The 22,983-nt window shown below is 39.7% G+C and overlaps 2 protein-coding genes across 2 annotated transcripts in view; one reads left to right on the top strand and one right to left on the bottom strand.

Annotated features, from left to right (window-relative positions):
• The window catches only part of MRPS27 (mitochondrial ribosomal protein S27), a 1,100,726-nt gene that overhangs the window by 101,451 nt on the left and 976,292 nt on the right, over positions 1 to 22,983 (bottom strand). The window lies entirely within an intron of this gene.
• PTCD2 (pentatricopeptide repeat domain 2) overlaps positions 1 to 22,983 on the top strand; it is a 475,022-nt gene that overhangs the window by 437,033 nt on the left and 15,006 nt on the right. Inside the window, exons 4-9 of the mRNA XM_050793582.1 lie at positions 4,148 to 4,277; positions 8,774 to 8,891; positions 12,480 to 12,558; positions 12,963 to 13,054; positions 15,790 to 15,903; positions 19,731 to 19,805. Coding sequence (XP_050649539.1) covers positions 4,148 to 4,277; positions 8,774 to 8,891; positions 12,480 to 12,558; positions 12,963 to 13,054; positions 15,790 to 15,903; positions 19,731 to 19,805 — 608 coding nt within the window. The remainder of the gene's footprint in view (positions 1 to 4,147; positions 4,278 to 8,773; positions 8,892 to 12,479; positions 12,559 to 12,962; positions 13,055 to 15,789; positions 15,904 to 19,730; positions 19,806 to 22,983) is intronic.

Below are 22,983 nucleotides of genomic sequence, written 5' to 3'. Positions count from 1 at the left end.
TACAATCCCAGAGAAATATTAAAGCTAGTGCTGCGATTGTTCGTCTAGATCTGTGCCACTGACAGTGTGGTTTGAGGACCAGCGGCATCAGCGTCTATTGGGTGGTTGATAGAAATGCAGATAGAAAGGCCCCAGATCATTCATATGCACAATAAAGTTTAAGAACTTGAGATGATTGGCTTTCAAGTTTTTTGATGTAACCTTCAGTGAAAAATGCATTTTATGCTGTATCTCAGTACACGCAAACATATCTATATATAAATGAAATCAAATGAAACAAAACAGTACTATGTGTGATGGTATGTTTTGACATTTTTCACTCTGTGCTAGAAAAGTCAGTAGGATAAAAAATTTCTTAAAAAACAAGAGAAACCTGACTGCCAAAACTAGGATTTGACTGGGCGTGATGGCTCATGCCTGCAACTCCAGCACTTTGGGAGGCCAAGGCAGGAGGATTGCTTGAGCCAGAGAGTTTGAGATCAGCCTGAGCAACATAGACCTCATCTCTACAAATTTTTTTAAAGTTAGCTGGGCATGGTGGTACATGCCTGTAGTTACAGCTACTCTAGGGACTGAGTTGGGAGGATTGCTTGAGCCTGGGAGGTCTAAGGTGTAGTGAGCCGTGATCACACCACTGCACTCCAACCTGGGTGACAGAGTGAGACCCTGTCTCCACAAAAAGATAAATCTGGGATTTGCTTTGAAAAAAAAATCCAGTGTGTTTGGGGATTGTAGAGTAGAGGAAACATAATTAGCAAAATACTGATAATGATTGAGGCTGGGTAATGGCACTCAGGGGGATTATTATACTGTTCTTTCATTTCTTGGGTATGTTTGAAAATTTTTGTTATTAAAAGCTAAAAGCAAGAAGACCACCCTAGGTCTTTTTTCCTTTCAGCACCTGAGGAAGCTTGTTGCATTCATTCTCTCCCTCCTGCACATAGAGTTTTTCCCAGCATTTCATACTGTTTATTGTGTGTGGATGCAGCCGTGGTCCCTGGGGGTTGTGGATAGACCCGCTTGATCCCTCTTTATGAACACATCCAAGACTTTCCTTTTTTTAAAATAACTCTTGGTGTCCCTACTGACTTTTTAAGCTATAGACCCAGCTTTCCTTCCTCTCACTGCCAGATGTTTGTGAACCCCTGATTAACACATTAATATTCTCTTTGTTTTGGTTTGTTTTTTAAGAGACAGTCTCGCTCTGTCACCTAGGCTGGAGTGCAGTTGGCACCATCGTAGCTCACTGCAGCCTCAAACTCCTGGAGTCAAGCAATCCTCCCTCCTGCTTTAGCCTCCTGAGTAACTAGGACTACAGTGCCACCATGCCGCCTAATTTTTAATTTTTAATTTTTTGTGTGTCAGAGTCTCACTGTGTTGCCTAGGCTGGTCTCAAACTCCCGGGCTCAAGCTAGTATCCCGCCTCAGTCTCCTAAAGTACAGGCGTGAGCCACTGTACCCATCCTGATACTTTCTGCCTCCATTCCCTCATAGTTCAGTCCTCCAGAAATCAGTGTTCTCTTGCTGCTCCACTAATTGTACTGTTATATAATACCATATATGGGGCAGAAAAAATAAACCTTTGGAATGGGGGGAATATATTTATCCCCAGTTGAGTAGGCTCAATCTAGATTTCACTTCAGTCTTTTCTTTCTACCCCAGGTATTTTAGATCTATTTGAGGTTTGCAGTTAGGACTTCATGTCATCCAGTTGTGATTTCCAGTTGTCATAGTCTTCGTAAGGCTGTGGCAGTTGTGTACATGTTCTGAAAGGCAATTAATATAGTCAGTGCCAATCTGCTCTGTTGTCAGACTGCTATGTTTAAAGTCCTGTCAACCTTTCGTCATTTTGAGCCCACAGTGGTACTCTGTTGTATACCACACCATTAACATACTCATCCCTCTGGCATCCTGGCTTTCCCGTGATGGACTCTGCCCTTTCTAGGGCAGTTTCTGGTTGATCTAGTCAATGGCTGTTCCCTCCACACCTTCCATTCTCAGTTCTCTTCTGTTGTTCATGCTGATTCCCTTACGTAGAATGCTACACTCCTCCATTTCTCCAACCTGATTCAGCCCTTTCCTGTCTCACTGGTACCCCTCTACTTTCACCAACCTGGTCTGTCCTGACTCATAATAATAAAGGTTGTAACAGGACTCTTCTGTCCACTCTGAGTTGTAATAGGTGTCGTAACAGGAGAGAAGAGTCCTATTGTGTTTATAGTCATTCACATGTCACCTCCTCCATCGTTTTCAGGTAGCTTTGTATAAATTTAGCTTGCCTTGCTTTAAGTTCTTTGAGGGCAGGAACTATTCCTTATCCTTCTTGGTGTCTCACACACAAAGAAGGATACTTCTGAGTATGATTATATGACAAACAAATGTTGATTGATTTGTTTTAAAACACAAGTTATATCTGTTGAAATAATGGATTCTTAAGGTTTTTTTTTTTTTTTTTTTTCTGAGACAGAGTCTCACTCTGTCACCCAGGCTGGAGTACAGTGGCATGTTCACCGCTCCTTGCAACCTCTGCCTCCCAGGTTCAAGAAATTCTTGTGCCTCAGCCTCCCCAGTAGCTGGGATTACAGGCGTGCACCACCACACCTGGCTACTTACTGTATTTTTAGTAGAGATGGGGTTTCACCATGGTGGCAAGGCTGGTTTCAAACTACTGACCTCAAGTAATCTGCCCACTTCGGCCTCCCGAAGTGCTGGGATTACAGGCATGAGCCACTGTGCCCAGCCTCTTAAGGTTTATTAAGGCAGATTAAGAGGTACAAGATGTAACATCATCTCTTTGATGACTTGAGACTTTTTAGACTGGAAGTTGCTTAGAAATATTTAATAGACTAAATCCTCGTAGATCTAACAGGTGACAGAAGGAATGAAAATGAGAACAATAATGTTTCTATTTACTGGCAGTTACCATATGGCAAATGCTTTACGTCTATCATCTCAGATAACCCTATGAGGAAGGTACCACGATCCTTACTTTATACATGAGGAATCAAGTCTCAGAGACAAGGGTCTCCATCAGAATGCAAGTGACCGACCTTAGATTTCAGCCCAGGTCCTTCCATCTCTAGAGCCTTTAACGGTTACGTGGTTCTGCAAATAAAAATTGGAGGATTCACTGCATTATCTCAAACCTAGTAGGTCTTTTCTTTTAAATCGAGAACAGTGCCTCTGCTTCTAGTTCTTGTGTTTTAGATGTATTTGTGCCTCTCCTTTCAGCAACATTCCTTCAAAGCTCTGGGCCTTGGAACGAATCCTATAGCTATTTCCTGGCAGCTTCTGATACTGACAACAGTTCTGCCTTCTGGAAAGCAGATGCTTGGTTGGTGCCTGCTTTGCTTTTCACCCCACATTTTGATGGGAATAAAGCCCCTTATTGATGCCAAGAAGAGGTGCCTCCTTTTGGTTTTTGTCCCCACAGTTGATCAGATACAAAGACAAGGAAGAATGATAGACTGTGATGACATTGAAACGATTCTGTCACTGAAAAACTGTTTGCTGCTGTTTGAGGACTGTTTTCCCCCCTGCCCATAAAGTACATAGTACAAAGTACATAGTACTTTAGCATGCCTTCTAACAGCTGAGTAAAAAGAGACCGAGAGGAATGAAAAGAGGTGAAGTTGAATCAAATGAAAGAAACATGACTCATGTGGGTCCACCATTGTGGACAAACCTACCTTCAACTGACATTTTCTTTTTAGTTTTCCTGTTTGTTTCTCTGCCAATTGACGGTTTGGGTGTCTGGCTACATTTTCTTTCTTTTTCTCATGAGTCACCTATAGATTCAGTTATTTGAGCCAAGCCTCTGGGACAGTAATTCTCAAACTTTAGTATACCAGAGGATCACCTAGGGAATCAAAAATGCCAATTCTTGAGCTCTTACCCCAGAGATTTTATTTTAGAGAGTCTTGAGTGGGCCTGGCCCTGTGCCCATGCCCCTGCCTCCTATGACAGATGCCATCTGCTGACACTGTTCCAGAGGAGATTGGCCAGTGATGGCAGCTGTGCATCCCTGAGCCCCTCTCAGTACCCCTCTGCAGTGAGGCGGGGTAGGGCTTCCCCATCTTCCTGAGTTCAGACTCCTTCTACTCCCAGTCAGCCTGAGTGATGGTCACCATACTGTGCTTTCTTCCAGAAACCTATTTTAGAAACTTGAAAGAGAAGCTGACCCAGAACAAGCTCATCTTGAAGGAGGAGTTGATAACCTTACTTCATTTGTGTGAGTCCCGGGACCACGTGGAGCTGGCTAAAGATGTCATTTACAGGTGAGACATTTCCTTGGAATGCTGCCACCCTCATCCCTTCTTACTCTGTTCCTTTCTGTGAGCAGTCTCATCCACTTCAAAGATGTTGCCACCTCTACCCCAGTGACTTCCAAATCTCTTGTTCAGATGCCTACCTTGAACTCCAGACACTTACATTCACTTATTGAGCACACACTTACTGGGTTCCTACTACATGCTGGGTGCTGAGGATAGAAAAGCAGATATTTTATGTTTAAAGAAGTTACCAGCCTATTCACTAACTCCACTGACATATCCCCTAGGTCTTCAGATTCAACATGTGCAAATTCATTGCTCTTCGTCTGTTTTCCTTCTCACTGGCTAGTCACTCAGGACAGATATTTTGGAGCCTCTTTACTCTCATCTCATTTGCCTCTCTTTCCTGATAGGGTAAGAAATCCTCTTGGTTCCGCTTCCTTGGTATCTCCCTCAGCTCCAGCCCTCCTCTCTCTCTCTCCCCATTGGCAGTGTCTTAGTTCAGGCTTTAATGTCTCTCACCTGAATCCTTTCAGTGGACTCCTAACTATTCTCCCTTCTCCAGTCCTGCTATGCCTTTCTGATCCATTATTAAAGTTTCCCATGTCAGAAAGAACTCACATGTAAGCATAGCCTGCCACTGGGAAAGCCAGCAAAGGCTTCACTTACCAGGGAGCAGTATGACATCAAATCAATAGACTTCATTTCTGAAATTACGTTCATTGCTGTTTTCCATTTTTTTTTTTTTTTAACTATTTTCTTTTTTTTTTTGAGATGAAGTCTCGATCTGTTACCCAGGCTGGAATATAGTGGTGCGATCTTTCAGCTCAATGCAACCTCCACCTCCAGGTTCAAGCAATTCTCTGCCTTAGTCTCCCAAGTAGCTGGGGTTACAGGCGCCTGCCACCACGCTCGGCTAATTTTTTTATTTTTAATAGAGAGGGGGTTTCACCATGTTGGCCAGGCTAGTCTCAAACTCCTGGACTCAAGTGATCTGCCTACCTGAACCTCCCAAAGGCTGGGATTACAGGCATGAGCCACCACGCCCAGCCCTCCTTTCCATTTTTAAAAGATCTTTTTCTCCATATGAACCTGCATTTATATGTACATTTATAGAGAGAAATACAAGATAATCATATAAAGAATACTGAAAGATTGTCTACCAAAAGTTAACTGGTTCTCTGGGAATTATGGATTATGTATTTTTTGTTTGTCTAAATGTATATTCTTCTGATTTCTCAAACTTGTTTACAGTGGACATTAATTTTATAACATGAAAAAATGTCTTTTTTTAAGTTAAAAAAAAATTTAAAAATTCATTGAAAAATTGAAAAACACCAAAAAGTAGAGAGAAGAAATATATCACAAATTCTGCTGTTTCAGTTGTCTGTTGCTATATAACAAACCACACCAGAACTTAATGGCTTAACACAGTGACTATTTATTATTTCTTATAATCCTTGGATCAGGAATTCAGGCCCATCTCCACTGAGCAGTTCTTGGTTGGTGTCAGATGAAGCCACTCACTCATTTGCAGTCAGGTGGTAGCTGGGCTGTACTGCACAGTCCAAGAAGGCCTCTCTTGAGTTTGTGATGCCTCGTTGCTCCTCCATGTGGCCTCCCCGCCTCTTTCTGGAGTGCCTCATCATTCATTTGTTGGTTTGAGCTGCACTGGCCCACAACCCAGATGTGAGCTGCCAGGCATGATAGAGCTGCCCAGAATTGACATGGCTTCTCTTGGTCAAGGCAAGTTGCCTGGCCAGACCAAAGTCAAGAGGTGGGGAAAAGGATTCTACTTATGGATGGATGGAGCCATATGCACATACAGAGAGGGAAGGAATTGATGGCAGCCATCTTTGGGGCCTGTTGCTTCCATCTAAGAAACCACTGTTAATATTTTTGCAGTTTTTTTTTTTTTTCCACGGATGCAAAGATTTCATTGTTTTGAAAGATTTGTTATTGCTGTATAATTATTTTCTAAATTAATATATTTTCTTGTTAATTCCTTAGGAATTATAGTTGATTCCTTAGGAATTATAGTTGATATTGTTGGGCATTGAAGTTTTTTCTAATTTTTCACCAGTATAAATAATGTCATGATGAGAAACTCGCTCCTTAAAACTTACTCTTTGTTTCCTTTTGGGGATCGGGGGATATGAACTTTTTAAAGTTTATCAATATGTAACTGTCAGATTATTTTCCAAAAGTGTTATGCTAATTTAAAGTCACACTGTATCTGCACACTTAATTCTGTATTTCAGTTTCACAAAGTTAAATCATTTCCCTCTGGCATGTTTTCCTCTCACACATTTTACTACACAAAGCTATTCAATGTTTGTAAGAGTAGTAAAATGAGATAAATATTCTGAGCTCTATTTCTACTCTTATTTTTATCATAAATATTCAAAAGTATTGCTCAATTCCTTTACTAATGCTAATAAATCTCTACCTAGTTGCTGACCTTTCCTTCTCTAGTTGTAGGCAGCTGGACAAGTGGAAAGATGGGTAGATCCAAAGCACAACCAACACGTTCTCTTTCTCCCTGAGTCAGGCAGCCCATGACGGGGAAAGGAGAGTCATGAGCTGAAACATAAGCTTTTTATTGAGCCAAAAATGGGGAGCATCTTAATACCCTCGTTATGATGACCAAATGCTGTTTGGTTTATTGAGGGATTTTAGATCCTCTTGAATATTTCTTGTCCAGAAGGCAATTCATTATCTCAGTGACTTTCTAGCACTTTTATTAATGTGAATGTCATTTAGCATGTTAATGTCAAATCAGAAAACTTGTTTTTGCTTTCTTTTGCTTTTAATCTGGCACAAGTTTCTCATGAGAATATTTACTGAAATATGTTGATGTTTGAAGATGTTTTCCTTAGCATGCCTTACATTTTATAAGGGCTAACATACGTTGAAGACTTATGTGCCAGGCACATCATCTCATTTAATCGTCGCAAAAAAAAAACTGAGTTGTGTTCTCTTCTTCCCTCCATTTTACAGATGAGGAGACGGAAGTGCAGAATAGTTAATTAATTTGCTCATCATCACACAAGTAGAAGAGCTAGGATTTAAATGATCAGTTTGGATTCAGAGCCTAAAAACCCTTAACCACTATCCTATTTTGCCTTCCAACAACTCAATTTATAAGTGTTGTAATGAAGCAATGAATATTATTTGTAACTTTTTTTTTTTTTTTTTTTTAAGATGGAGCCTTGCTCTGTCGCCCAGGCTGGAGTGCAGGGGCACGATGTCGGCTCACTGTAAGCTCTGCCTCCTGGGTTCAGGCCATTCTCCTGCCTTAGCCTCCTGAGTAGCTCAGACTACAGGCACCTGCCACCACACCCAGCTAATTTTTTTTTTTTTTTTTTGTATTTTCAGTAGAGACGGGGTTTCACTGTGTTAGCCAGGATGGTCTCGATCTCCTGACCTTGTGATCCGCTTGCTTCGGCCTCCCAAAGTGCTGGGATTACAGGCGTGAGCCACTGCGCCCAGCCTATTTGTAACTTCTATAAGTGGATAATGAAATGTATCAAAGTACACCTCATCATTCTATTATGGTATCATTGTAGTATATGCATTTAGAATAGACTAGCGTAATTACTGTAACTCCTCGATGATTTTTAGCAGAAGGTAAAAAGTATCCTGTTTTGTCATCAGTGCTTCTCCCCAAGGTATTTTAGGTTCACTCATTGTATGAATCTAAATCTAAAAGAAATACGAATATGAAGATTCATAATGAATAAATCTTTCTAAAATCTGATTTACGTGTAATCGTGAGTTGTTGATATTTGTCACATGTTGTCCTCTTGGTGTCTAAAGTAAAAAGAGTTAGTTATTGAAAGTAAATTTACAGTAGTGATATGCAGTTCTGACTGACAGACTGGCTGCCTATAGAAATCTCAAGCCACATAGAAGACATCATTGTCTTTGAGATTAGCCTTTTCCTAAAACGTAAACGTTCAAAACTACATTTAATTTGTTTAGCCAGGTGATCGTAACTCCTGTGTACCTTTCCCAAACTTAGAAAAGCAGAGAGATTGCTGTAAATTGTAAATGTGACTGTTGGTTGTCTGCCATCCTATATGAGGGTGAAGCCAGCCTCCAGGAACACAGAGCATCACCCCCGCTTCTTTCCCTTGTTCTCCTCTGGGTGGGGCCCATTCTGATGCACTTACAGATGCTACTAGACTCCTGCTATTTCCTAAGATGTGCTCACACTCAGTCTCAGGGTTGTTTCTAAATTTAGAGAATGATTACAACATACGTTTTTCCTGTTTCTTTTATTTTATGTCAGTCTGCTATAAACTCTGTTTATTTAAATGGTTGGTATACTTCTGCACTCCAGGATTCCTGATTGTCTGAAATCTCCACTTCTCCTCCTCCAGACTGTGAGAGAACTTTATTCTCTGTTGTGTCCCAGCACCTGGCATAGTACATGCCACAGTCTCTGTCCTTTTTCCTGTGTCCTACCTTTTGGCTCATTGAATCATTTTCATTACCAGGTACCATGCAGAGAACAAAAATATCACTTTGGGGGAGTATAAGTTTGGACCGCTTTTTGTGAGGCTGTGTTACGAGTTGGATCTCGACGAATCTGCAGTGGAGTTCTTGAAAGACCAGGTTATTGTTTCCTAATTGTTTTCTCTGCCAATGTATGTGTTTTTGGTGATATTGGAAAAGGCATCTCTTCCATGCACATTATTCCTGGGTTAAACGATTTTCAAAGAAAGGCTGCTGGGCCGAATGAGCACTTCTCTGCATTTTTAAGTTTCCTTGCAGTCAGTTTGTGTGAAAGAGGGGTGGAGTGATATAGAACAAGTGTAGAGGAGGTATAGGTACAGATGATCCTACCTTAGATGTGTATCAATGTGGGTTGTACACCTGCTCTTTTAGGGGCTTTCAATAGAGAAGAGCTTAAGACAGTCTCCATTTAAAGACTGACATTCCTATCTTTTAACTGTGTTCCTTCTCGATTTTGTATTGGTATTTTTCTGGTTGAAGACTACATTTGGGAGGTGCTTTTCTATTTTCAAAATACTTTCCCTCACATATTCTGACTTTCTGTTCCTAAAAACAAAAGTAAATAATTATTTTTATAGCTACTCATTGAATATTTACTATGTCCTCAGCATTGTGTTTAAGTACTTTAAATATTTCATTTTATTTGTTTCTCACAATAGCCTTGATAAGGTAGATTTCCATTTTGTAGATAAAGAAACTGTGACCTAGAGACATTATAAATTCACTCATTTATAATAAAGTCATTTTGATTACCAGAGACCATGTAGAGGACAGAAATATCACTTTGGGGGAGTATAAGCTTAGACTGCTTTTCATGAGGCTGTGTTTCCCATAATCAGAAATATTTGCTAAATTTTGGGGCCACGGCTGACCACCAGGTACATTTTTGTATATTTAGTAACTTACATAACAAGCTGAGTTGTTTTTCTGCCTCTTACTCTTTTTTTATACAAAATTTTCTCTGTACATGGTGGGCATGTTAACTCTAGGCTTGCCCCTCTTTAATGACACCTGTGTATTAGAAAGATGACCACCATAATATATTAGTTAGCAGAGAAAAGGTTGTTTTAGAACAGTACAAATAGTTCGATCCTGGTTTTTTTTTCCATAAAAAAAGACATACTAACATTAACATTTTAACAAAATATAAATTCATACATACTGGGAAGATATACACTAACTCACTTTATCTTTAGGGGTAGAATTATTAAAAATTCTCACTTTTTACATTATACATTTTTGTATTATTTTACTATTTTTAATAAACATATGTTAATGTTTCAGTTAAAGGAAAACAAAAGCTTCCCACTGTAATAAATCATAGCCATGAGTATGGTGATAAAAACAAAAAAAAGATGAAAGCAAAGTGTTTTTTTTAGCCTGCTTGTATATGAAAAATTCACGTATAAGTAACTTTTCTGGAGTAGGATGAACAAATTCAAGTAAGTGACATAGGACCTAATCCTGCTTCTACCCAAACTTCTCTTATCCCCTACTTAAAACCCTGTAGTGTTGCCAACATGGTAGCCACATGGAGTCGTTGAACTGTGGCTAACTCAAATTTACATTTTAATTACTTGTTATAAAAAGAATGCAATGTATGTTAATAATTTGTATATTGATTACATGTTGAAATTACATTATAGTAGGTTAAATAATTTAGTCTATTTCTGTTTACTTTTTTAAGTGAGGCTAATTGAAAATTTAGAGTCACATACGTTGTGATTCTGAAATATCCTTGGTGACTCAAAATACTTTTCCATTGGCTGGGGCTGCTCTGGTGGCTTTCCTTCACACTTCGAAGAAAACCCAGACCCCTGACTCTGCCCTAGGGGGCCCCTTGTGCCATCTCCCCATTCTCCCTTGCTGACTTCACTCTGGACCTATGTATTCTTCCTCAGCCATGGCGAGCTCACAGCCTCTAACTGGAACGTTCTGCATCCTCATCCGTGAGGCTCCCTCCTTGACCTCACTGAGGTCTCTTCTCACAGTGCCTTCCCTGACTACCTTCCATCTGTCTTCTCTACTTGCTCTTCATAGACCTCACTAATAGCTGAAATTAATTTTTTTTTCACTTGTCTTATTCATTGTCTTCTCCACCAGAATTTAAGCTCTGCTAGATTACAAACCCCAGTAGGGTTTGGAGCAGGGTGTATGTATGTCCTGTTTATCATTTCTTTATTCTCAGCACCTAGAACAGGGTCTGCGTAGTAGGTGCTCAGAAAAAGTGGACTTGAGCAAGGCGTTTAATGACACATTTGAATACCATGTGTCCCATTATCAGGGCACACAAAATGTTGAGATGTTAGCAAGATGTTGGTCAAAGGATACAAAATTTCAGTTAGATGGAATAAGTACAAGGGATTTCTCTGTACAACATAGTGACTATAGGTAATGACAATGTATTGTATTCTTCAAAATTGCCTAAAGAACAGGTTTTATGTACTCTCACCACACAAAATGAGTACATGAAGTAATGCATATGTTAATTAGCTTAGCTTAACCATTCTGTAATATATACATATTTCAAAACAACGTACTGTTTTTTGGGTTTTTGTTTGGATACAGGGTCTTGCTCTGTCACCTAAGCGGGAATGCAGTGGCACTATTATCATAGCTCATTGCAGTCTCATAACTCTTGGGTTCAAGTGATCCTCCCACCTCGGCCTCCCAAGTAGCTAGGACTCCAGCCTTGTGCCACCACACCCAGTTAATTTTTTTAATTTTTATTACTTTTTTAAGAGATGGGGTCTTGCTGTATTGCCCAGACTGGTCCCGAACTCTTGGCCTCAAGAGATCCCGCCTCTCTCTCCCAAAGTACTGGGATTACAGGCGTGAGCCACCAAATGTATTTTTATTTGTCAATTAAATAAATACATACATACAAGTTGGAAAAAAATGTTGAGAACCACTGTTTTGGAGAATTATTTCAAAAGGCGAGTAATCAATTCTGTATTATGCGTTGCCAAAAAAAGACCATAGTTGTGAGACCCTCCTGCCTTAGTCCTCAAGTATATTTATAGCTACCATTTCATGTTAATAGCTGGCACCTAGTTTCTAGGACCACTCTGCCAGGGTTAATTAGCTAGTTTCTTTTCTCCTAAGCATGACAGATGACGTTTCCTTAAAGACATCCTTCATGGTAGTTATGAAACCCAGAGATCTCTTGCTGTACCTGTCAGCATGACAGCCAAGAGAGTGGAAAGCGTTTTAACTTTTTTCTTTTTTTTTTTGTTTGAGACGGAGTCTCGCTCTGTCACCCAGGCTGGAGTGCAGTTGCACGATCTCAGCTTACTGCAACCTCCACCTCCTGGGTTCAAGCAATTCTCTGTCTCAGCCTCCTGAGTAGCTGGGATTGCAGGCGCCTGCCACTATGCCTGGCTAATTTTTGTATTTTTAGTAGAGACTGGGTTTCACCCTGTTGGCCAGGCTGGTCTTGAACTCCTGACTTCGTGATCCACCTGCCTTGGGCTCCCAAAGTGCTGGGATTATAGGCATGAGCCACCGTGCCCAGCCAACTTTTTTCAAAAATAAAACCTGAGTATATAAAATATATTAGAGAATTCAGATGGCCAAATGAGCAAAGTATGCAGAAAAATGTGACCTGGATAGATAAGAGACAGTAAAAGTACCTCCTCAATAAATAGTTTTAACTTTTAACCAAACTGTATTGTTCTTCTTCATTAGCATTTACGAGGTTTCTTCTCAGACTCCACATCATTCAATATTTTGATGGACATGTTATTTATCAAAGGCAAATATGAAAGTAAGTACTGCAATTTCTATTTGCTGAAAAATTCTGCTGTTTGCTGGCCTGGGAATTAGGGGAGAAAATGAGTCATGCAAAAATGATTCTTATATCCCTGATAAGTGGCTGAATTCTGGAGACCTTATGAAGTTTGAAAACATCGTATTGCATATCATCCCTTAAACTAAATATCCCAGATTTTACTTATGCTAAAATTGGGAAGCAGCTTTTAAAACATTAGTTCTTCCTGTTTGACCTCATAGTTTATTTCAACATTTAGCTAATTGCTAAATGACTTGAGAAATAGCTTTTATTTTGTTGAAATACACTTTTCTGTAGATAGTGCTGAACAGATGAGAGCTTTGGGGGCCAACAGTAGAGGAACTCTGATTAACACTGCGATCCACTCTCACTTTTGGCAGGTGCTTTGGAAGTATTGATAGAGATGAAAAACCAAGATGTGAAGTTCACGAAAGATACCTATGTTCTTGCTTTTGCAATTTGCTACAAACTGGTAAGACTCCTTCCCCTAAACTTTGAGAGCATTGTGGGCAGTCTTTGAGAGAGGATTTTTTTTTCTCTCTATAAATAAAATTCAGTTCCTCTGAAGTCTGTTTTCCATCTGGTGCAAATGTTTTAATTTTAAATGTATTTATTTTTAGAAAACTCAAGTTAGCCATATCAGACAGTTTTATGGGAAAAGTAATTTTTTCATCTTTCACTCTTTTCTGGTGGTTGTGTAGATAGTGAGAACAAGAGGCAACGTGTTGGGTTCGGGCTCTGCTTTAAAGTCATCTCGCATGCTGGACTCTGCTAGATCCATCTTCCCTGTTGTCCTTGTCTATGGAAATCTTAGCTTCCTTCATTGAGCTTTCAAGGACTACTTTGTCTTCATATTTGAAGGTTTTTATAGTCACTGAAACTGGAAGTGATGTTTGTCACCTCCAGATATCCCTTAATTGTGCTCTATTTGTATCACCTCCCTGGTACTTCTGTTACAGCCTAATGTTGTACTTAGTAGATGCACGTTCCATTCTCTCCACTTGAATGTGAGCTCCTTGAGGCATCTTTGTATCCTACCACCTAACACAGTGCCTGCTATCCAGTAGTTCTTTAATAAACATATGTGACATGAAAGTGAACGCTGAGGACAGAGACCATGACTTATAAGTTCTTTTATCAATACAAAAAATTAGCTGGGCGTGGTGGCATGCACCTTGTAATCCCAGCTACTCAGGAGGCTGAGGCAGGAGAATTGCTTGAACCCAGGAGGCAGAGGTTATAGTGAGCCGAGGTCGTGCCACTGTACTCCAGCCTGGGCAACAGAATGAGACTCTGTCTCAAAAAAAAAAAAAAAAAGTTATTTTATTATTACTGTACCAGGATTATTTCTTGCCTACAGAAACTGTTTCTTCAATATTTAGTGAATGATTATTGAAATAGTGAAATGATCAATGTTTAATGTATTACTGTTGTCATTCATACCACTTAAACTTTGGAAACCTGGCACACAAAACCTCTTTGTACTGAAAACAAAGGAACACTAAGCGAAGTGGAAGAACATGGGCTGTTGAAAAACCCTCCTGAAGAATGTAGCAATGCCAGTTTTCCAAAACAAGGGTATAGCTGGGTTATAGTGGAAGGAAAACCAACTGGAAATTGAGAAACTTGGAGTCTAGTCTCCACTTTGGTATTATATAGCTTATATATATGGCTTATATAGCTGTGAACTGATCACCTATCTCATTTTACAAATGAGATAGATTTGGGAGTCAGCAAACTTTGCTTATAAAAGGCTAGATAGTAAATATTTTAGGTTTTGGGGGCCATGTATATCTCTGCCTCATATGAACTCTGCCCCATATTGTTTGTTTTTGTTCTTACAGGCCTTTAAAAATGTTAAAGTCGTTCTTAGCTGTAGGCTACATTTAACCCAAGGGTCATAGTTTGCTGACCTCTGGATTCAATAATTCTTTCATTCATACCATTCTACAATTCTAGGAGGCAAAAAAAAAAAAAAAAAAAAAAAAAACACACACAGCACTAGAGCATCACTTATTCAGCATTGTAATTCTCAGCCTTCTCATCTTCCACTTAGGGATGCCTCCCTGAGTGTATGCTGCAATGATGAGAATTTCAGTTCTGCTTAGAGGCCATGCGCAGTGGCTCACGCCTGTAACCCCAGCACTTTGGGAGGCCAAGGCAGGCAGATAACCTGAGGTCAGGAGTTCGAGACCAGCCTGGCCAACATGGTGAAACTTTGTCTGTACTAAAAATACAAAAATTAGCCAGTGATGGCACATACCTGTAATCCTAGCTACTTTGGAGGCTGAGGCAGGAGAATCATTTGAACTGGGGAGGCAGAGGTTGTAGTGAGCCGAAATCATGCCCTTGTACTCCAGCCTGGGCAACAGAATGAGACTCCGTCTCAAAAAATAAAATAAATAAATTAGGAAAGGCCAGAGGATTTTCTCCCCTGTGTTGTGTCCAAGAATAACTTGTTTTACCCAGTGGAGATGAGTTGAAAAAGTGATCTGGTCAGCCAGTAAAAATTCCATATCAATTCTGGGAACTGTCCTCTCTCATCCCATTTGAACTCTATTTTGACAGGAGTTGCAACTCCTGTCATGACAGATGACATAGTTGTACAGCCAGGCTGCTCTCATAAACCTAATCCCCCGCAGCATGCACAAAGGAAAAGGATTTGGTTCTACCACTGCTGTTTTTATATCACTGACATTCTTGGATTTTTCTTTTTGAGGTTTCTGTTTTCAGAGGATTCTTTCATAATTTATGTTCAAATTAGTGTTCATGTTTTCAAATATTTGACATATGAATATTTTCAGATTGGAAATTCCCCAGAAAAAGTTTCCTGGTGTTGTTGAGCCTTAATCAGCTATTTAATATAGTAGCAGGCAGAACCTTTATACTTGTAAACTATGGGGTCTGTGTCTAGAAACTAGCCTGCCCAGATACAAAGAGATGTGTTTATTTTCTGGTAAAAACTGCCCCGATTCAGAAAATTGAAAATGAGCTTTAAAAATAAAGTTAATTTAGATTTGACCTGCTAACATATCAGTAGCCTGGTGTATTTGCAAATAGTGTTTATATGGGGCTTAATCTTTTAAGTGGCTTAAGGTAGGCTCTAGGAAATCCTTACAAAAGGAACTCTAAATATTAAGCACTATTAATCATTTTATTGAATTTAAAGGTTTATAACATTAATCGAACAATCCTGTCTCCTCACAGAATAGCCCTGAGTCTTTCAAAATCTGTACTACATTAAGAGAAGAAGCTCTACTCAAAGGAGAAATTCTCTCCAGGAGAGCATCCTGTTTCGCTGTGGCATTAGCTCTGAATCAGGTAAAGCTTTGTGGTGTACATAAGTAAACTGGGAGTGGCCAGGACTTCATTACTTTTATTTGTCCTTGCTTTTACTTTTTTCCTTCTGACTGCGTCATAAAGAAGTAGTCCCCATAAAGAGACCAATGCCTTTGTTGCCATGGCAACCTATATCTATACCTGTACCGGCAAAGAATGTTTATATTTACAGTTGGGGACCTAACATGCATTTCTAAATAGAAGGGTAGAGAAATTTCTCAAGTAATTAAAATGAAAATTGCAAGTCATCGGATGACATTGTAACGTTCTCAGAGAACAGTTTAATTTAATGCTTTCCAAAGTTGAATTAGCCTCAGATGAATGAAGACTGCTGTGTCAGCCCATTGTAGAAGTGGGATCCATCACATACTTCATAGTTATACCCAACTACTGCTGTTATTTGGGTGACTTTAGTGATCATTTAGCCTCATTCCCCTGACTGGACAGGTGGAGGTAGCAGAGACCCAGAGATAAGAGGGGACCTCCCTGAGGTCATGCCTCAGTGATGCCAGAGTTAGAGCTGGAACCCTGGAACACACATCCCTCTGGAAGAGCCTCACCTGAGATTTCCTATTCCAGAGCCTAAAAAATATGAAATGCTTTGTATGTTTCCTATGTGGTAAAAGGAAATTTTATAGCAGAAAAATAGTAACCAAACCAGGTTGTTTTCCTGGCTGGTAAAATATAGCTGGAGAACTCTTTATTATTAGAAATCAAAACATGAGGGTGATCCATTTCCATATACTGCTGGGAAGAGTCACTGAAGGACGAGACTTAAGAGATTATACACTTTCTAGGCTTCTGCTGGGCCAAGATAATTTTTTTAACTTTCTAAGCTTCTCTCGCTGTCCAGGGGAATTATTTTGTCTTCTTAATCTGTCATGAGGTGAGTGACTGAATTAAAGTCTCTTCGAAGACATGTGTTTTTCTTTCTTTGTATAGCTCCTGTAGTTTTTCTTTATTTAAGTCTAAGTTATACTGTTTGGTGCACAGATACATCATCACTGTTACATCATCACTGTGAATCCCTCACTTTAGCATTATAAAGTGCCTATCTAGGAATGTTTACTGCTTTTGCCCTGAATTCAACCTTATCTAATATTAATAATTCCATCCCTCTTTTTGCTTATTTCTCTCTTTGTTTTGATGAGGTTTGCATTTGCCCAATGTACAGCTTTTCCTATCCTTTATTTTTGCAATCTTTCTGAATTGTTTTGTTTGAACTTTATCTCTTATATACTGCATAAATTTCTATGTTGCTTTATAATATGCTAATCTTTTAATATCCATTTATATTAATATGACATATTTGATCTTAGGTCTCATTTGATGCTTTTTGTTTCTGTAAGTTTTTCTACTATCTTATGCCATGTGGTTATTTTCTCTAGTTGGTATTTTTGCTCTAGTGGTGACTTTAAAACTATAGTTTTGATTTTCTTAATTCTTTAATTCTTTGGACAAGACCTGTTAATTCCCTAATATAAGTAATGGTGAAAATAGTGTATTTCCTCTGTTTTTCATCTTATTTTCTTCCTCCCCCTCCAACATCCAATTTTAGCTCATATTTTACTTTGATAGTGTTCACTTTACTCTTAAATGTACTTGATTTGTCAGTTTTAAGTGATATTTTTTGGCCTGCTGATAATAAAGATAAGGAAGTGGGAATGCCTTCTTTACCTTTCATCTCTTTTCCTTCTCTTTCTAACTTTCGTTAGTGTTAACGTTGCTTCATTGTCCAGGCATATAACATTTACGCTCTGTTCTGTAGCCATACTCCCCACTTTTGAGTCCTTTGTATAGCTAAACAGGTTGTTAGGTGCTAATTGTTTTTCCAGTTTTCTCTTTGTTGGCTGAAGTGAGTATTTTAGTAAATTCTTTGGAGGAACAATATCCCTTGAGTTCTTGGTATTTTAAATTATTTTATTTGCCTGTTGTTTCTGTACTTGAACTACAGTTTGGCCAGATTTACAATTTCAGGGTGACATTTGCTTTTCTTGAGGTACTTTTAGACATTGCTTTTTTGTCTTATGGTATAGAATATTGCTGTGGAGAAATCTAAGGCCTGCCTGATTTTTTTCCACTTCTGATTGACGTGATCTTGTTCATTTTTCTCATTTCTATCTTCTATATCCATGGAAATATTTTTCAATTAAGGTTTCTTCATTGGTGGCCAGTTATATTCTTTTCTTTTCTTTTTTTTTTTTTTTTTTGGTTAGACAGAGTCTCACTCTGTCGCCCAGGCTGGAGTGCAGTGTTGCAGTTTTGGCTCACTGCAACCTCTGCTCTGCCTCCTGGGTTTAAGTGATTCTCCTGCCTCAGCTTCCTGAGTAGCTGGGATTACGGGCATGCGCCCGTCAAATTTTTGTGTTTTAGTAGGTGTGTTCCCAGCTAAATTTTTGTATTTTAGTAGAGACAGGGTTTCGCCATGTTGGCCAGGCTGGTCTTGAACTCCTGACCTCAAGTGATCTGCCTGCCACAGCCTCCCAAAGTGCTGGGATTATAGGCGTGAGCCACTGTACCAGTTGTTTTCTTAATTTTGTTCTACTGTGTTCCTTTCCTCCTTTTGAAAATACCTTCTTTATGAGTGTCATGTGGTGGTTCTTTTTTGACTATTCATCGTTGAAAAGTGTAAGTTTCAGGCCTAGCACAATGGCTCCTGCCTGTAATCCTGGCACTTTGGGAGAGGGGAGGATCACTTGAGGCCAGGAGTTTAAGACCAGCCAAGACAACATAGGGAGACCCTGTCTCTACAAAAAATAGGTAAATAAATAAAACAGGTGCAGTAGTACATGGTACATGCCTGTAGTCCTTGCTGCTCAGGAGACTGAGGCAGGAAAATAGCTTGTGCCCACGAGTTTGAGGCTCCATGATTCCACCACTACCCTCCAGCCTGGGCAACAGAGCAAGACTCCGTCTCAATAAACAAATAAATAAATAAATTCAAAAATAAAAGAAAAACTTGTTTCTTTTAGATCAGTCATTTGTAGATTCATGTCAGAGAGAGAGAACAACAGAGCGGGACACCAGAGCACTGTTCTAGACTAGCAGGATTTTTCTTCATATAAGCCAGAGTTTTGTCTACAAGTATACACAGGCTTCATTTTTTTAAGTCAACAGAAATAGACACTGAGGTGGGTTTTGGTATGCAGTCTCTTCTCTGCTGCTGCCGTCTTAGGAACCTCCTGCTTCCTATGAATATGGCTTGTCTACGGAAACGCTTGACTAGCCTCTTCTCTGCCACCACAAGGATCCACGGAAGTTCTCTTTACTAGTCCTACACTCTGTTCTCATCATTGTAAATAGGAATTTAGGTTTTGTACTTTAGGTTGTGCCCTTACCTTTGAGAGTTGTACTGTTGTAGGTTCTTTGTGAGATACAGAGCACTGTCCACCTCTGACTGCTTTCTCCTGAACCCTGCCAGCCTCCATTTCCAATGTTTCTGGCAGTGTTTCCAGCTCTGCTGTGGTTTGAGGTTTCTATGTTCTAATTATGTATGTCAAAGACAGGCTTTGCACTTTGTTCCTCGTTCCTATTTTTAGAAGCTGATTCCAATAGGAGAAGGGGAAATGCCAACTTTATGCCTGCGTCTTAAGAACTGGACTCAGGCAGGCTGTTAAAACATTCAACAATATGCGACTGGATGGAGCGTTTTATGGAGTGTTCAGTTTTGATTTCCGAAACATTTTTTCTTTGTGGACTTCAAAACCCTGAGGTCACCTTAATAGGAATATACTGCCTTCTCTAAGTGAACTTTTACAATAACATTAGTTCCTATGATATGGAATATGATTTGTTTCTCTTCCTTCTAGAATGAGTTGGCAAAAGCTGTGTCCATTTTTTCTCAAATCATGAATCCAGAAAGCATAGCCTGCACTAATTTAAAGGTAAGTGCCTTCTTTGTGGTTTAAGGTAAGCCTTGAAATGTATTATAATAAATGTATTATAATAAAATTATGCTTAAATTTTTTGGCTGTATACAATGACTTGATCTGCCAAGGTTTTCATTCAAATCCACAGTCATTTATTGAGTTCCTCTATGTGAAAAATTACAGTATCACCCTTGTGAGAAGAATCAACACAGCTGTTGCTTCCAGGAGTTTGTAAACAGGTAGGAGAGAGGTAGATATGCTCATATATAAGACATGGCTAGATGCTGAAGACATGAGGCGTGGCTAAGAAAGCTGTAGATGTAGGGACGAGGAGGGGATGGAGACAGATCCTCCAGGGTCTTTACCAAGCCTTGAGAGAAACCTATGTGCTAACTGCATATTATTGGTGGTATCTAACTCATGGCATTGTTGCAGTTAATCAGCTTATATACTTATGGTACACAAAATAGTGCCTGACATGTGGTAAACATTCAGTAAATGTTATCTAGTGTCATTCTTATTATGTTGCCAGTATGCCATGGTCCTCTTCCCCATTAACTTACCTGGGCCACCCAGGACACTTATTTGGGACCTTGTGGTCTGGGTCAGCAAGTGGCTGCACGCGTATCACCAAGACATGCAAAACCTTAATCCCTAAAACTAAAAGCAAAGGAAAAAAAATTATCTCAGATTCGCCAGATTCATGCTAATAATAAAGTTTGAGGCATATTACCACTTCCAGAGTTTGAGCAGTGAGTCATGAAACCTTCCTGGACCAATTATAAAAGACTATCTTGTCATTAAGGACACCATAGTCCCCATTCAGCCTGCCCATATTGAGACTCCTTGTATACTGCGTCTGCTTGTGTGTAGGGAGTTGCAAAAGAAAAAAACTTTCAGGAGCTTATAGTCTTCTGAAACAGTCAAAGGATTGAGATGAAGAAAACATTTTCAGAAGAATGGAAATGTGTAAGCATTAGCATGACACAACTAGGATAACAGGTCACAATCAATGGAGTATTCCAAGATGAGTAGATGAAGGGGGTCGGGGTGGCCAGCAGGAGCAACGTGAGGGGCCCTTAGGGCAGGTACCTACTGAGCAGTGCTCTGGAGGAAGACAGGACTGTGGGGTTGGAGGGAATGACGTGGAGCGTGTTATTTGTTGGGAGATTGGCTTTGGTGGAGCTTCTATTTAAAAGAATATGAACTGTGGCCGGGCGCGGTGGCTCACACCTGTAATCCCAGCACTTTAGGAGGCCAAGGCAGGTGGGTCACGAGATCAGGAGATGGAGATCATCCTGGCCAACATGGTGAAACCCCATCTCTACTAAAATATAAAAAATTAGCCGGACGTGGTGGCGCTTGCTTGTAGTCCCAGCTACTCAGAAGGCTGAGGCAGGGGAATTGCTTGAGCCTGGAAGGTAGAGGTTGCAGTGAGTCAAAAATGCGCCTTTGCACTCCAGCCTGGCAACAGAGCAAGACTCTGTCTTAAAAAAAAAAAAAAAAAAATGAACTATGAATTGTAACCACCTCTTACTAGCTCTGAGTCCTTAGGTTAATTTGCCCCTGGAAACCCCCCAATTTCCTTTGATCTGAAACAGTAATAGTAGCTATCTTTTTGTTGTGGGGATTAAAATAAATAATGCATATAAAATAGTTAGCATAGTGCCTGGCAGGTAGTCAGTGTTCAATGAGTATTTGCTAATACTAATAGTATTTGTTTGACATGAGTTAAATTAAAAGGAATATTCATTTGTACCAAATCCTAGAACCTAGTGAACAGGAATTATGCATAACTCCAAACTTCTGAAAGAGTCATACTTAAAGATAATAATGCTTTTCAGTTCTGCCCATAGTAGTTATCTTCAAATGTCATCCCACACCAGTGCCCAGGTGATTTTTCAGAGAATGACTAGATGAGCATTTATGGTAAATTTTGGAGAACAAGGTCAGGCAAGAAATATGCCATAAGAATACCTCATATTGGACCTCAACTTTACTTTGCAAAATGCTTTTACATGAGAGAAAGGTGAGCCCAGCAAACCAGAAAAATGGAGACAGTGATAACAGAGAACTTGAAAAAATGAAATGAATTTGGAATGGAAGAAACAAAATACTAGAAAAATATCGACAAAGAGACTTTTTAGTTTCAAAGGGCGTAAACCTGGAGGGCATGAACTCAACTAAATATACCTGATAATGGATTTGATATGAACTGATGAATGCCATAAGAAAGCAGGGAAGTATGAGGGCTCAGAAATGAGTTTATAAGGCATTAATGGTGAGGCAGGGGAAGCACCAGAAAAGAGGGAAGGACTCGCAGCTTTGTAGAAATTCAAGAGGCTGAGAGCCCTCCCTGTCTTAGCCTGCTGCAGGTAGCTGCTGTTCATCTTGGGGGCTGAAACAGAAACTACAGGTCAGAGCAGGTGGGTCAGTCTGAAAAGCTCATAGGCTAAAGCAGGTCTGGGAGGCCAAGGTTGGCAAAGGTCCAGAGTCCAGAAGGTCGGGTCATTTGAGCAAGTGATATCAGTAAGCTAAACAGACTGGGAAGCCTGGTCTTCCAGCAGGCACACTATGTCTTTGACTTCTCTGCTTCCTGCTGGATATGGACAGCTCTGGTATTCCAGTATATAACTGCTTCTGAGAGTGTGTCCTTTAGATGACCCATCTATCATGATGGGACAGAATATAACTGCTGGGATTAGCAAGATACTCTTTCACTAAAGCTAAAGCTATCCAAGTCTCTTATAACATCAGGTAGGAAAGAAAGGAGAACAGGGGGAAAAGTGTTTTACTTGGATCATTGGTCACTTTTCCTAGAGTTCAAGCAAGGTTGAGGGTTTCGGTACGCATTGGTGATAAGCAATCAAACTGTGAGGTAAGCAGGGTTTTAATTTAATTTATCTAAGGTATCATGCTTGGTACTTTAGATTTGTTATACAACTTTATCAAAACAATTTTTCTCCACATTATAGATGTGGAAAATGAAGATTCAAGGGTAAGTAAATTACCTTAGTTCTCCCAACTAATTAAATAGCAGAGTCAGAGTTTTAACACCAACAACTCTGACTGTGAAGCCTAGGGTTTCCCTACCACTTCAGACCTACAGAGATGAAAAAGCTGTGTCTCTTTTATCCAGGAATAGGATTAGTGTCTCCTCTTGAGTAATAAAAAGAACACAAGACTGGATGTC

This window comes from Macaca thibetana, chromosome 6 (assembly GCF_024542745.1).
Source record: "Macaca thibetana thibetana isolate TM-01 chromosome 6, ASM2454274v1, whole genome shotgun sequence".
In the NCBI taxonomy this organism is placed as follows: domain Eukaryota; kingdom Metazoa; phylum Chordata; class Mammalia; order Primates; family Cercopithecidae; genus Macaca; species Macaca thibetana.
The sequence above is the reverse complement of the archived record's forward strand: the minus strand, read 5'-3'. Positions and strand labels throughout refer to the sequence as shown.